General features: G+C 39.5%; 1 protein-coding gene across 4 annotated transcripts; it reads left to right on the forward strand.

The window, feature by feature from the left end:
* Positions 1-660: 660 nt before the first annotated feature.
* Positions 661-14434, forward strand: LOC127640579 (ubiquitin-conjugating enzyme E2 Q2-like). 4 transcript variants are annotated; one of them, XM_052123211.1, is made up of 13 exons: positions 661-960; positions 4373-4477; positions 4697-4819; positions 4934-4990; positions 8641-8799; positions 9016-9100; positions 9216-9276; positions 9405-9495; positions 9616-9674; positions 11237-11285; positions 11379-11474; positions 11643-11709; positions 11795-14434. In XM_052123211.1, exons 1-13 carry the CDS (start codon positions 802-804, stop codon positions 11824-11826), a joined length of 1143 nt encoding a protein of 380 aa, XP_051979171.1. In that variant the 5' UTR covers positions 661-801; the 3' UTR covers positions 11827-14434. The 4 variants fall into 4 exon arrangements, with proteins under 4 accessions (XP_051979171.1, XP_051979173.1, XP_051979172.1 ...); XM_052123213.1 differs by having other exon boundaries at positions 8641-8784; XM_052123212.1 differs by having other exon boundaries at positions 8644-8799.
* Positions 14435-16318: the final 1884 nt, after the last annotated feature.

The following is a 16318-nucleotide window of genomic DNA, read 5'->3' on the forward strand; positions in this document are numbered from 1 at the left end:
ATGTTGGTTTTATATGGATGGAGAGGCTTTTTAGGTTAGGTGGAATCTTTTATCTCTGATCCAGTTCGTTTGCTGGCCTCTATGGCTACAGCACGCAGTGTTGTTTGCCTGCAAACTTGTCCAAATCTGGCAACCCGGTGTTGTCGAAATACTATTGGTGAGTGGGCAGTGGGTGGGATCACACAGGCCAAACATAAACAGAAATTCCGGCCCAGAATGGAAACTTCGATATACTAGATGTAGCATTATTATAGGAGAAGCCAGTATTTCAACTTAGCATGTTTCCTAATTATCTAATGACATTAAGTACAGTAAAAATATTACATATAGCACCTTTTATTATAATAAGTATTGTTATTATTATTGTGTTTATTTTTAACAGTATTATATTTTGTAACATTATTATAACATTGTGTTTATAATTATTAAATATTATGTAGTAATATTTTACATGTTTCTTGTTAAAAAATTTTTTATTATTATTATTATTCCTATTGCAAAGCTTGCCTGTAGGATGGCTGACCTGAAATAATCAACATACATATCAGTAGGAAAACCAACAGCATCTCATATGTTGATCACATCCCCTTGCACCCTCTGGCCCCTCTCACATAATTTCTTGGCGGGCGTTGTTTTGTCCTCTGCCTCCAGTGCTCCTCTCCCCACCCCCTCTTTGTTGTTTCTCTCCTCCAGTCTCAGCTCTGCTCTGCACGCACAACACATTCACTGGAATCAGCGCGCTCGCAGTAGTCCGTGCGTCCCTTCCCCCCGCGGCCTGGCTGCTGATGAGATGAGTGGAAGATGTCGGTGTCGGGGCTGAAGGCCGAACTAAAGTTCCTGGAGTCAATCTTTGACCCAAACCATGAGCGATTCCGTATAATCGACTGGAAGCCGGATGAGCTAAGCTGCCAGTTTAACGTGACGGGAGAAAAGCTACTGATTATTCACTGCAATATTACGGTAAGATTCACCAGCCCATGCGAACAAGATAAGGCCGAGTGCAATAACACCCATCCACAACCCATTTGAGCGCCAACATGGACGTGTTTAGGGTCTTTATAGCGAGAATAAAAGCCTGTGAGGCTATTGATATCGATTACCTTCTCAAATGTATGCGAAATCACAACTAAACAAGTCACTTAGCACGAAGCTACGTTAGCTTGCTAGTTTGCTTAGCTAACAAAGTTACTACGTTAGCTATGGTTTTAACTGTGGTAGATTTCTAAACTAGCCTGTTATTATAAACGCGTGTTCGCTTATATTAAAGGTGACATGGTTAAATAATAACGAGGTTCGCTGTTTGAACCGGCGTTCTTGTTGTTTTGTTTATCACAGGAAAGTTAATTAGCAAGTTGTGTGCTCATTTAGCTTGGCTGATACTATAACCAGCTGACTGCCTGAGAAACGCCAGCACTAAATATAGTTGTATTTTCCGTTACCTACGTTATGGTGGTTTGTAGAGTAATTAATTCATTTGATTTGTTTAAACATAAACAGAAATTTGCGCAAGCTGATGTAGTCATTAGTAGGTAGTTTACTAAAGTTCTTCGTTTCACGAGGCCTGTTAAGTAACAAGAAATGCGTAATTATGTGTTTATTACCACCTATAGTCATATCAATTTGTTTTACATGCGATTTTAGCTGATTCCCTTGAATTGTTAACTATATTAGCAATATTAATACATCTGGTAACTTTGTTTACGAGTAGCCCTTTGGTTTTCACGTCTAATTGATGGTGTTAAGCCAAAAATACAAAATGTGCACGCGTGTTTAATCCCTGGGATGTAAATCAAGTAAGTGTGATATATTGATAATAAACATCATGGCACTGTGCAAACGCTAATAAAGCAACGATCACTGCAGTGCAGCTAGCGTGTTTTGATGAGGCCAGTCAGTTTTCGGTGCTTCTATCTTAATGTGTGAGGTGCGGTAACTTATTTCAGTGTGTGGTCTTGACAAGAAGAATCAAATCGACATCGTTCTGCCTTTGAGTCGCCCCTAATGTGGGGACAAGGGGAGGGGAGTAGAATTCTAGCTAGAGGATGGGAACAGAATGTACACATGATTTTACACCATACAACTGAACCTCTTAAGGTGGGTGCACACACGATTTATAATAGTCCTTTAAGATTGTTGCTCGTCAGACTGTACGATATGAACGCATTGATATCGCCATGGCACACTGAGCGACATTATGTCAGACTGTATGATACACATCGTAGCTGACTGTGGTCCAATCGTCCCGATCAGTGAACGTGACTCACGGGAGTGTTGCGGAATAGAAGCGAAATTTGCCCACCACAGAGGAGCATTTTTTTTCCTCTTTCTGAAAGACGGTACATCAGCATTTTCATTGCTCTAATACCACTCCATCACGAGCATAGGCTAACATTTTCAAGAAAGATGGATCTTGTCAAATAGGCCTATAATAAGACTTATCACAAATACAGAAAATTACAGATGTTGAGAATAAACGCAAGTGGAGGAGGTAGCCTACAGTAATAATGAGCTACCACAATCAAATATTTATTGTGGAAATAAAAAGACATGTGGCCCGAAAAATTACAAACTTTTATCACATTGAAGAAAACAAAAACTTGGGTTATGGCACGTCTTTTAGATTAGTAAAATTCAGGCTGATAATATATCATGCTTGCAAATTCCCTATGGATAATGCACAAACATGATATAGATTTCTATAATTTTATCCAACTGTATTTGCTGATTAAAACGTCCCATAAATACTTACCAGTATATACTGTTCAATCTTTCTATTTTATTTATTTATAAATAAAATTGGAGTGGTGTGAATCTTAACTAAAGAAGTTTACAGACATTGTAAGTAAATGTATTAAAAGTAAAATAGTAATTCAAATAACGTTGTAAAGAAAGTGCATGATAAATGTAAAGAAAAAAAAAGAGAAAATGCAATCATTTATTTGTTTTGTAAGCTCTGTATTTATTAAATTCTGAGAATAAATCTTCCATATTGCTGATGTGTTACACTTTTCTCTAAGTATTTTCTGCTTATTTATTTATTACAACTTTTTATATAAAATGAAAAGAAAAGACATTGAAAGTGCTTGAGTAGACTGGGCACAAATGTTGCGATGGTGCAAACGCAGGGCAGGATTCTTTCGGGTGCTAGAGAGGAGCGGAATATCTCATCTGGCCATTGTAATAGCAGTCACACTATACGGCTATAATGCTACATTTCTGACACTGCCCAAACTTCGTCGGTGGCTGAAGATCATCACAAAGGCTATTAATCGGCCGAACTTTGTAAGATTACCAATTTTGACCCGGCGACGAGAGAAATCCTTTAGCATTCCTGAAATTTGTCTCAGACAGCAGAATCGTGGGCAAAATTGTACAGTGTGCACCTGCCTTAAAGGTGCGTACACACTGCCAGCGACATCGCGCACGACAGCGACTCAATACCATTAATTTTCAATGCGAGCACAGCGACATCCGGCGACACGAGCTGTCGCGACCATTGGCGCTAGATGTGGGTGTGTCCAGCGACGCGACAAAGTTGAGAAAAGTTCAACTTTGGAGCGACTAACGGAAGCGACAGCCAATAGGAGAGACGACGGGAGAGCTCACGTGATCCTTCTCTCTCTCTCTCAGCTCCTGCAGTAACGGAAAGATTGATGAAAGGCTAATTCTTGCTGTTAGAAATTTTCCAGTGCTCTATGATATGTCTCTTCCCACGTACAAGGACATTTTTAAGAAAAATACTGCGTGGAAAGGTGTATCTGAGATCGCGGGGATTTTATGGACCCAGACAGAGCGGCATTTGCATTTTCGCCGCAGATAAACAGCCGCTCTGGCAAACAGCACACCTGGTTTCTCATTCTTCTTTGATATAAAGCATTTTATGTACTGATTCCATTTATATGTAGTCTTTTCCCTCCAAAATGTTTGTTTTTAGTGGCAAGAAAAGAGATTCGCTGTCAACAGCAATGGAATGACATCCGTGAATGTCATTTATAAACGTTACTAGGCAACCAGTAGTGGGAACACCCACTAGCGACTTCACCGCCAGCCACTGGCGACCTGCAGCGACAAAGTCGCTGGCAGTGTGTACGCACCTTAATACAGTTCTCTTAAACGAATACCACTGCACACATCTGCCACAGTCTTTTTTGGTTGTTCTTTTATAATGAGATCACCAGTAACCCCTTTAAATTCATCTTGACAACAACAGAGTTTGATTGATTGGTTTGGCTTGTGTGAGTGAGCATGGCAATGCAACTGCTTATCATCCTGCTTGCTGTATAGATCAGCTCAGACATGAATAACCTTGCAAAAGGACAATATTTTTGTACAGTTATGAAGATGTTGACTTTAACTCTTTATATTTTCTTAGGAGTCTTACCCTTCAACCCCGCCAATATGGTTCGTTGACTCGGAGGACCCAAGTTTGACCGAAGTACTTGAACGACTAGACGACGTTAGAAAAGGCAATACTTTGGTAAGAAAGTGTCTTCTTTAGTGTGTAATGAGCCCAAATCCACATTTTGGTCAAGATGGCACTTTTATGATATCAACAGAGGCTACATTTATTTGAAAGTTTTCATTAGGTGATTATTAGAAATGCTGTGTTATGGTAGTTAACGGTAAAGTTGTAAATCATAAATGTTGTGCCAACTTTTGGTCAAATAGTGTCATTTATAACATCCATCTTTTGCAGCTCCTCCAGCAGCTGAAAAGGCTGATCTGTGATTTATGTCGACTCTATAACTTGCCCCAGCACCCTGATGTGGAGATGCTGGACCAGCCACTTCCTGCTGGACCCATTAATCAAGACAGGAAGGTGGGACAAACCTGCACAGATCTACACAGCCCCATTACCCTCCCATCTGTTTTTCTGTTACTAAAATATTAAATTATTCGGTGCAAACTAAATGTTCATTTATGTTCTGTCCAGCATGGAACAACAGATGAAGTGACATCAGAAGAAGAGGAGGAAGAGGAAATGGCAGAGGTACTAAACTTTAAGGGATTTAAATGGAAAGTTCACCCAAAAAATAAAATGTTGATATTTAGCATATGTTCTACATCTAGACGATCAGATCAGATGTGTGTTGACAAAAAGCTGATCTAACTGAATCACAGTCATGAAATCAGCCTGTTAGGAAGCTGGCTAGTGGCTACCTCGCCCTGTTTCACGTAAATCTGTCGAGATTAGGTAGCCACTTGCTAGCTAATATTATATTGTTGTATTCCGAAGAAGACAACATTGACTGAACACAACAGCAACTCCAGCATCAACACTATTGCTGTTTATGTACTATATAGTTAATTGTTTTTTCATGATCCAAGGTGCTGTCACAGGCAAGAAAGCATTTATTTTTGTGATCAGTGTTTTCAGATTAGTTTGATTTCCAGCAAAATTATTGTTCAAAATCTGCACGAATGTATAAAAATCTGCCCAAATAGTGCATTTGAAAATTAAGCGCAATTTAACCATAATACCAAAGCATAACCTTAACGACTCAATTAAGTAATGAAACTATAACGTATCCAAAAAAAGTTTCCTTTTACCCCTTTTTTCTTATTCACACAAACACAGACAAACGGAAAAAGGAACAAAGACGTTTCCCTGGGTTATCAAGATTATTATTGATAATGATTCAAGTTATGTTTTTGCCATTAAATATTGTAATGTATGTAATCTGTCCTTTTTACACCATTATGGCTCATTCAAATTCCAACTTGAACATAACTAAATCTTTGTATATTCAGTTGAATTGTTATACACAGAACAGTCAAAATTAGGACGCAACACAGCTGATGTCCAAGCATTCTGTGCTCAGGTCTGTTCGCACATCCAAATAGGAGAGGCAAATTCATGAGTCACTTTTAAAGGTATAGACCACCCGAAAATGAAAATGCTCTCATCATTTACTCACTGTCATGCCATCCCAGATGTGTATGACTTTCTCTTTTCTTGCAGAACACAAATTAAGATTTTAGAAGAATTCAATGCAAGTGAATGGTGAAAAAAATCACAAGTCAGCAAAAATGACTCCAGTGGTTAAATCCTTATCTTTTGAAGCGATATGATAGATGTGGGTGAGAAACAGATCAACATTTAAGTCCTTCATTATGACAAAGCTCCACTTTCACTTCCACATTCTCCTTCTTTTGTTTTTTGTTGATTCACTTTCTACATGTATATCACCACCTACTTTTTATAGATTTATTATAAAAAAGGACATAAATATTGACCTGATTGTCCCCCAAACCTATCATATCGCTTGGGAAATATGGATTTAAACACTGGAGTCTTCTGGATTACTTTTATGCTGCCGCTCTGCTGTCATTGGTGTGTGAATGTGTGTGTGAATGAGATGCAGTGTAAAGCGCTTTGAATACCGCTAAGGTTAAAAGGCAGGTATATAAGTGCAGACGATCCATCCATAGTTATTAGCTGAAAATTCAGCTGTATGTTTTGTAACAGGGGCTGATTACATTGATGCAGCTATTATGGGTCACGGTCATAGCACCACCAACTGGCAGCTGGAAGTATGGCAATTTAAACTGACTTTGAAATAGCCCTCTTGTTTTTACATGAATTGCTTCAAAATTCTTTAGAATAATGTCAGGACACTGCTGATGTAAAGAAATGCATGTAATGTAATGTTGCAGTCTCACATCTCAAAATGTGTTGCCATGGCGAGGCATTTAATTGATGGTGGAAAATGAGAAACAGGAAGTGTCTGATATTTTCTGTGTGCAATGTGTGATTTAGATCAAATTTGAGATGTATGTTTTGTCTTGCTTGGGTCATGGTCATAGCGCCACCACCTGGCAGTAGGAAGTGTGGCTGTTACAATAGACTTTATAAAAGTCCTCTTATGTTTACCCAAATTGCTTCAAAAAGCTTTCAAATGCATGTGTCCACCTTGCATTGTTTTCCAAATGCCACCGTGGTGCTAGGGCCCATCATCGCTATATTTAAACTTCTAGCCAAAAGGCATCTCTGGTGCAATTTCTCCACTGATTTGCTAGAGCATCAGATATGCATGAAAAAAAAATCAAGCATCAAATAAGTTCTGGCATTAAACACAACTAATTTCCCTTTTTTTCTCTTACATTTTCAACACTATTATTGCCTAAATCCACCATCAACACCTGCAGATTGCGCAGTTGTTTGAATATACTAGTGGGTGTGGCAACTCGGAGCTCCTCTGAACAGGATTCAACACATTTTGTCTATTAATAATTTGACTATTTGATTAAATCATTGTGTTGAGACATTTTCATTATATTTTTTAAACCTGCAAAAATCATTTCAGACCAGTCCAAATTTGTCCATTTGTCACACTTTTCACCACACAGTCCAACAAAACTAGCTCAGTTGGGTGGAAACCTGCCCAAATTGGGAACACTGCTTGTGATGTTTATTGGTGGCTGGCAATCCATCTTATGGTGTATTAACCACTACCTACTGAGCTGGAGTATGGAGCGTCACAAAAAAGTATTTCAGTGAACACAAACGTCCGCTGAAGATGATGTAATTTCGCCAAAGAAAAGAGATCACGCATCTTATGTAGGATTAAATCCTAAACTGAGTATTCTTCTCGAACTTTAAATATTTTAAACTTTATGTAAATGCAGCTTATCCTTTGGAGTTTACTTGTAAACAAAGTTATATTTACATTCATTCTTGAAGTCTAACAAACGTATTAAATGCATTTCCTTCCCCATTAATTGTATGAAATGTATATTGTGATAAATATTAATGTTGAATGAGATGAACAAAAATATTGTGATAATATTTTTTGCCCTGCCCTGTGACTTAGGCTAAAAATAGTCAAACATTTATTTTCCTGCTCCATGGAAGAAAGGCATACAGGTTTGGAACAACAGGAGGACTATCATTTTTGGATGAACTATCCCCTTTAAACCTCTCGCTCCATTGTCCCCACACTCGTGAACAAGACCCCGAGTTACTTGAACTCCTTCACTTGGGGCAGGTTGGCCGGAGAATCGGGGCAGCGGGGGTGGTATTGCGCTCACTCTATCGCACCATTGTCACGAAAAGAGAGCTGAGCCGGAAGGCAAAGCACTCAATCTATCGGTCAATTTTCGTTCCTACCCTCACCTATGGTCATGAAGGCTGGGTCATGACCGAAATAACTAGGTCGCGAGTACGAGCGGCCAAAATGTGCTTCCTTAGAAGGGTGGCGGGCTTCTCCCTTAGAGATAGGGTGAGGAGCTCAGTCATCCGTGAGGAGCTCTGAGTAGAGCTGCTGCTCCTTTGCGTTGGAAGGGGTCGGTTGAGGTGGTTTGGGTATCTGGTAAGGATGCCCCCTGGGCACCTTGCTAGGGAGGTGTTTTAGGCACGGCCAGCTGGGAGGAGGCCTCGGGGTATACCCAGGACTAGGTGTAGAGATTACATCTCCACACTGGCCTGTGAATGCCTCGGGGTCCCCCAGTCAGAGCTGGTTAATTTGGCTTGGGATAGGAAAGTTTGGGGCCCCTTGCTGGAGCTGCTGCCCCCGCAACCCAACTTCGGATAAGCAGTTGAAGATGAGTGGGTGGATGGATATCTCTTTTTATGGTTAGAGATGTCACAAATTGATACCTAAGATTTCTTATATATAAATATGTGTTTTCCTGTGGCAGCAGGATATAGAAGATCTAGACCACTATGAGATGAAAGAGGAGGAACCGGTCGATGGGAAAAAGTCAGAGGATGATGGCATCGAGAAAGAGAATTTGGCCATTCTGGAGAAAATCCGAAAGAACCAGAGGCAGGACCACTTGAACGTAAGTGTCCATTCGGTAAGGTACCTTTTATACAATTTTGGGGGTGGGGTGAAGCTATTTTAAAAAGCTTAAGCAATTTTACTGAAGTTCATTCAGTTATTCACACATTTCACCAATGTTCTGATAATATTATGCTCAATAGTAAAATAACACATTTGATTGATTAAAGAATTGTCTTTATTCTCTCCTCATGATGTTATATCCCTAAATGCCTTAATGTTGATCTTTTAGGGTGCGGTTTCTGGTTCAGTTCAGGCCTCTGACCGTCTCATGAAGGAACTCAGGGAGATCTATAGATCACAGAGTTACAAGACAGGTAATTTACAGGAATGGCAATTCCTTGTCTCACATATTCTGTTTGGTTTATCTTGTTCCAGTGAAAAGATAAAAGAGAAAAACTGATTTGTTTGTCTCCATTCTGTCTATTCAAGGTATATATTCAGTGGAGTTAGTCAATGATAGCCTGTATGAGTGGCACGTCAAGTTAAGGACGTAAGTACGGATGCATAACATCAATGTCGAATATTATGCTGGTTAATGATGTTTTAAGTGTTTGGGTCTTTAATGTGTTTCGATGCGGTTCTTTGCAATGTTCTACATCCTTTCTACATTTCTTCAAGGGTCGACCCAGACAGTCCATTGCACAGTGACTTGCAGGTTTTGAAGGAAAAAGAAGGCATGGACTACATTTTGCTTAATTTTTCTTATAAGGCAAGTAGTTTGTTTCTTTGTTCTACTGAAAAAACAGTGCTGATTGACCATGTTTTGATTGAGAGGAGAGATTACTCACACTTGTAGTTGAATTTCTGTTTTCTATCTTTCTGATGGCAGGATAACTTTCCTTTTGATCCTCCCTTTGTGCGGGTTGTGTCTCCTGTCCTGTCTGGAGGGTGAGCTTGAGAACCTTTAAACTCAGTCCTGCCCTACTATGCTGGTTTACTTTTATTTACTTTTTATTTTATTTTTATGTTACTTGTTTATATATTTGCTCTTATAGTTACAGCATTCTAAGGCTTTTTTGATTTTGGTTAAACACTCTTACGTATTTGAAAACATTCATAATGTGATATGTGGAAAATTATGTGTGGCAAAACTTGATTTTATGCATCAGGATTTAATTGTATCGGGATAGTCAAACATTTTAGGCTATGATATTAAAAAAAAATATAGAAACTGATGAGCCTAAACATTACGACCACCTGCCTAATATGCTTTGGGTCCTCTGCATGCCATCAAAACAGCACCGACCCGCTGAGGCATGAACTCTATAAGATCCCTTGTCCTGTGTTATCTGGCACCAAGACATTAGCAGCAGATCCTTCAAGTCCTGTAAGTTTCAAGATGGAGCCACCGTGGATCGGACTTGTTCATCCAGCACATCCCACAGATACTCAACTGGATTGAGATCTGGGGAATTTGGAGGCCAGGGCAACACCTTGAACTCTTCATCATGTTCCGAAAACCATTCCTAAACTGTGTGTGCAGTGTGGCAAGGTGTATTATCCTGCTGAAAGAGGCCTCTGCCATCAGGAAATACTATTGCCATGAAGGGGTGTACCTGGTCTGCAACAGTGTCTAGGTAGGTGGCACGTGTCAAATTGACGTCCAAATGAATGGCCGGACCGAGGGTTTCCCAGCAGAACATTGCCCAGAGCATCACTCCCTCCATCGACTTGTCGTCTTCCCACAGTGTATCCTTGTGCCATCACTTCCCCAGGTAAACGGCGCATGTGAGCGGTCCGAGCGCTCGGAGCGGGATTCGAATCAACGTCAGCCGGCATGGGAGGCGGGCGCTTACGAGGAGGCTTAAGGCTACAGCTCCTAGCCTCTGTTGCTAGTATGCCTCTTGAGGCCAGTGGAGTGAGGTTTACACATACCGCACAGCTATCACATACCAGCTGGCTCCCAATACACACACGTACAGACCGTCCACATGATGTTAAAAAACAGGACTAATTGGACCAGGCGACCTACTTTCTCTGCTCCAAGGTCCAGTTCCAATGCTTGCGTGTCCACTGTAGGTGCTTTCGACATTGGACAGGGGTCATCATGGGCACTCTGACCAGTCTGTGGCTACGCAGCCCCATACGCAGCAGGGTGCGATGTGTTTCACATCAGTGTATTTTTCCCTGCCTGCGTGGCCTTGGTTATGCCTGCAAAAAAAATCAGTTTTAGAGGTGGAAAAGCTGTTGCATTTTGATAAAAAAAAAAAATGAAAACAAGTATTTTCTTTTCAGAATGTTTTGCACTACTGAATTCTACACTTAGACATTTTTATCGGATTGATTGAAATAAATAGGACTATTTGTTGTCTTCAAAGTTGTATTTATAAATTAGTAAGTCAGCAAAATTTTTTTTATAGTTTATACAGATGTATTTTTGTTTATGAAACCGCAATGATTTATTGAATTAAATATTTGTGCATCCTAATAATGAGTTTGTCTTTTTCCAGCTATGTTCTTGGAGGAGGAGCCTTGTGTATGGAACTACTTACCAAACAGGTTTGATTTTTCGGTTTTACTATAATTTTGTTATGGTTTCTGTACATTTCATGCATTTGAATTAAATCTTTTGATCTCTGCTTTTGATAACAGGGCTGGAGCAGTGCCTACTCAATAGAGTCAGTCATCATGCAGATCAATGCCACATTAGTCAAAGGGAAAGCAAGAGTGCAATTTGGAGCAAATAAGGTTTGTTCAGCCATCATCTTCCTTGTCAGGTTCTCTAGAGCAGGATTACTCTATTTGTGGCGGTGCTGATAAAACGAAATGCCCAAAAATGGTTGGAGTAATATTTAATGACAGTTTTGCCATTGGTCCTTCCTCTTTGTTTATTTTATTTATTTATCTTTTGTGCAGAATCAATACAATCTTGCCAGAGCACAACAGTCATACAAATCATTGGTTCAGATCCATGAAAAGAATGGTAGGTATTGAAACCAGAACAACCCATTTAAATAATAATGTGTGTTGAACTATTCATACTTATTTTTTGTGGCGTTTTTCTGTAGGCTGGTACACACCCCCGAAAGAAGATGGCTAGGAGAAGCATTGATCTGCTTACACACTGCAAACATGGGATGTCTGGTCAAACCTTTGCTTTACTTTACTAATGTTATTCACCTCTTCATCTTGAGTATGATGCCCCTTTGTGTAATTGGAAACCATCAGCGGGGGAAACATGACTCGGTCACACCTCGTTAACATGACTTTTGGATTTCTCTCTGTTTCTCATGCTCTTTCATCTCTTTTTTTTTTTTTGTCTCATTTATGTTCTCTCATACTGATGGGACGTTCAGAGCCGTGGTACTAATTAGGCATCTAACATGGAGTTTTGAAATGGCTTCAGATGTTCTGATCAGAGTAAGATGTTTTTTATTTAAAATGTTTTTGCTTCCTCATCCTCCTCTTACTCTTTGGAGCATGGCTCTGTTCAGGATAAAAACATGGATGGGGACACGATGAAGATGCTGGATCAGATCCTCTCTGTCTGCTTTTAAAGGACGTTTTTAATGGACATGCCGTTTAGACTAAGGTGGTGGTTTACTGAAACTTAAAACAGGAAATGGATGCAACTAGAGACAATGTGAAGGCAATGTGCCACTTCTCTTGTATCTATAGAGACTCTTTCCTCATGAATTCTGAGTTAACATATACTGGTACATTTAAAGCTGATGTTGTTGAAGAATTGTTTCTTGCCATCATTCTATGCGCAAGCTTCCAAGCAACCCTAATGTTGATGGTGACTGCGAGGAAGAGAAAAGGGGCAGTTATACGAATCTAGCTCCTTTTGATTTTCCACGAAGGATGATTTCCACCCAGTTCCCTTATGCTTGCATTTAGCATGTGGCTGATCTGACCAGTAATGGACAAATGCAAACTTTGGCTATAAAAAGGGTGAAGCAGGACTTGCCGTTGCTCCATAGTTGAACAAAGCTCCACTTGTATACTTGTAAATGGATTTGAGGCGTCTTAAATGTGGTGTTTATGTGAAGTGGGGGAATTATCAATTGTTTTACAGGAGGACTCAGATTTTGGGACTTAAAATGGGAAAAATGTAGATGTCTAAAAAACAATACTCAAACAAGATCATATCTTAAAAATGTTATTTATACAAGTGATATAAATCTAACTTTTCTTTCCCCACCCACAGTTTTGTCACGTCCTTGCCTATTTGAAAGATGTTCATGATTTCTGCTCTATTAAAGAACAGCTGTTACAGATTTGAGACATTTAAGGTTTACTTTACAAATGGATCTCTCGTTATCAGCTGTACTTCATACTGCTTTCTGCAGTTTGTTGGTACCATCAGTTTCCTTTTTGTGAGCATTGATGGATTAAAATCAAGAATGCAAATAATTCTGTTCTCGTAGCACAACCCTACAAGAGCACTGTTACTGTCCATACCAAGGAATCTCATAATGGCATTGTGTTTAATATACCTCCAGGATATGATTGTCCAGTATAGAGTCTTAAGAATTGTCAATGTTTCAATGTTTAGAATCAAAATACATCATACCTTCTGATTGCTTTGTCCCCCGCAACTTTGTGTTGCAGTGTATTATAAAAGTGAATTTTCAGCTCTGATGGCTGTCAAAGCTTGCAGTTTCTTACCATTTTCAATGAAAACTCAGGAAAATCCATTCTGTTCTACAAATATATTCTGCTCATTTGTATTTATCTGTCCACTTGAAGAATAGAACTTTGCTCTAGCTCCATTAAAGTAGTATTTAACAGCTTTCGCTTGCCACAGTTTAGCCTGTTTCCATTGCGATAAGAAATGTTAAGTGCCAATGGCAATTGGATTACTCTGACAATATCATTGAATCAGAAATGCCCTATTACCCTATTCTTATGTTTATTGAATCTTTGTTCTTGGTCAAATGTAGTCACATAAACACAGTTTATTTTACCCTTTTAAATAGAAACCCTCCCAGTTGTAAATATTGTGGGACATTTTGGTTCAGTATTTGCACAGAATGTTGTGATTGTGCCTCTTGAATCTGCACAGAGTTTAAGAGGGTCTTGTTAAAACTTCTGAAAGACCAGCATCCTCACATAACAGAGGCTCTTGGATACATAGCTTATATCTTTAACATGGATGCAAATGTAATCTTTTACTACAATCACATGTAAATGTAATTAAAGAGAGCCAATGCAGAAGGAATATCTTGGAAAAACGAAGTGTCTACTTTGCAAGTTCATGCTGCTGTCCTGTTTTAAGAGTTAAGTGCTCAGTCTTTGTTTCATCAGTGAGGTACAATTAAAGGCAAACCTCTTCAATAGATGTTCTTTTTTTAAATAGATTTGTCATCTCAGAATTCATTATATTTGCGTTCTCAAAAGTGAATGAACCTGGTTTGTCCGCATTGACCTTGGTTTCCGTGACTGATATTCTTTAGTCCGTTTCCGTGTCTGAACCTAATGACATTTTTTTTGTGTTTTTCACATTGAACACGAAGCTCACAGAAACAAATAACAGAACTTGTTACTGGTGCCATCTCATTACTTAATGGTTCTTGAAGCTCACTGTTGGCATGCTTTCTGTGGTTTTTGATAGGATTTTTTTTCCCATTGCAAGAGAATTTTGACCATGTACAGTATATTTGTAAACTTGCATCAAGTTTATGAATAAAGAATTTTATGAGGAACCTCACTGGGTTGCCTGTTGTTATTATTATTAAATATTCATTAAGGAAGAAAAGCATCAGGAACTTTAGAATTAGTGTTGAATAGACATTGGGGAGACAATTGTAATGGCATATTTGTATTGCAATAGCAACGTCCAATTATGCACACTTCCCTATACTAACTATAATGACAAAATCCTTTTATAGGATGCCAAATGTCAGAATCCTCAGTATTCATAAGAGCAGGTGAGAAATACCTGGATCGGCTAGACACTTTACTATCCCATAATCCCTATTAAGCTGAGGAGACATCATTTTTTAACGCTGGATTTAAAAATCTGCACAGAACAAGAAGTCGGATAGTGGTTTTCAACTGGAAGTGCTATGTATTCCAAGAAATGTGTTACTTGTGCTTAAAAGGTGCTTGTCACATTTATAAAGAGACCAGGGTTAGGCCTCTAGGCCCAAGGGTTCAAGAAGTAGGTCTATTCTTTGTTTGGTTTGGTCACTTTCAGTATTTTGCTTAAAAATGTGGCCAGATTTTCACAGTTGTTGTTATTACGTCATCTATACAGGTCACGAGACAATACCCACATTTACGGATGGAGTATGTCCAGAATCTATTCACACTACTCACCTGCATTCCTAAAGAATGTCTCTGTTACGTACGTAACCTTGGTTCCCTGAGACGAAAGGAACAAGACTTTGAATGCAACCCATATGGGGAGTTATCCTTCCACACAACCTAGTTTAAACCTCTCTACAATAACGGTAATATTCTAATATTGGCTATGGTTTTTGAGCCCCACCCTTTTAGGCGCAAAGCTGTCTGCTATAAATGCAGGTACACAAACACTATTCCTCAGAATTTTCTGACTGAGGGACAAGGAGCGTATCACTCGCACCTCAGAAGAACTCTGAGTCTTGAAGTGTGGCCAGCATTCGCAATGTCTCAATCCCTTCATCTCAGGGAACCGAGGTTATGTACGTAACTGAGATGTTACCCTACTGACTCTGTACACTTGACATTGCATGCGAACCCATATGGGGACCAGAATCCCATCACAATGCACTACACGGCATATCTTCCAGAGAAGAAATATAATGCCGTAGTCCTGCGAGACGGCAACCGACATGAGTATGCCACAAGTGAGTTACCCTCATGTTGGGCCAGGAGAAGAGTGAATATATTAATTATAGTTATATAGTATAAATTAACACCTTCACAAACACCGTTGGGAAGGGAGTTTATTTATAATGTAAGTTCTTGTGACTATGTTAAATTACAATGCCCTGATGCAGGTGGTTGTGTAAAATGATGGGGAGCCTGTACTTAAGGGGATGGGCATAAGTATATGTTTGGCAAATGAAATAGCAAGCACTCTAAACAGAGAGGACAAGAATGCAAAGCATATTTCTTGTAAAGACACACCATTCGTCCATACCTCTTGTTGAGTGTGCTTTAACAGCAATTGGGCAGATCTTACCCTGCGACTCGTAAGCCAGGTCAATGGCATCAACAATCCAATGAGAAAGTCTTTGCTTGGAGATGGACATTCGTTTTATGTGTCCTCCATAGCACACAAAGTGCTGATCAGATGGTCTGAACAGGTGGGTTCGCTCAACGCATGTGTGTAGCACCCGCACAGGGCATAACAAATGCAAGGATTGTTCCTCATCTGAAATAAATTGAGCAAAGAAAGCTTGAAGGTGAACCACCTGCGCTTTAAAGGGTGTGGTTAGAACTTTAGGCACAGCCTTTTCTGGGTTTGACAGTGGCTTTTGGCTGGGCCCAAACTCCAGACATGTGCTTGTCAATTGACAGCATGTGCAATTGGAGAGCATGCGCAAATAAAAACGCCTTAGGAGTGCTTTTAGTACCAAAATTAGGTACCAAGTTGGGAC

The sequence above is a fragment of the Xyrauchen texanus genome, chromosome 49 (assembly GCF_025860055.1).
Source record: "Xyrauchen texanus isolate HMW12.3.18 chromosome 49, RBS_HiC_50CHRs, whole genome shotgun sequence".
Taxonomy (NCBI): Eukaryota; Metazoa; Chordata; class Actinopteri; order Cypriniformes; family Catostomidae; genus Xyrauchen; species Xyrauchen texanus.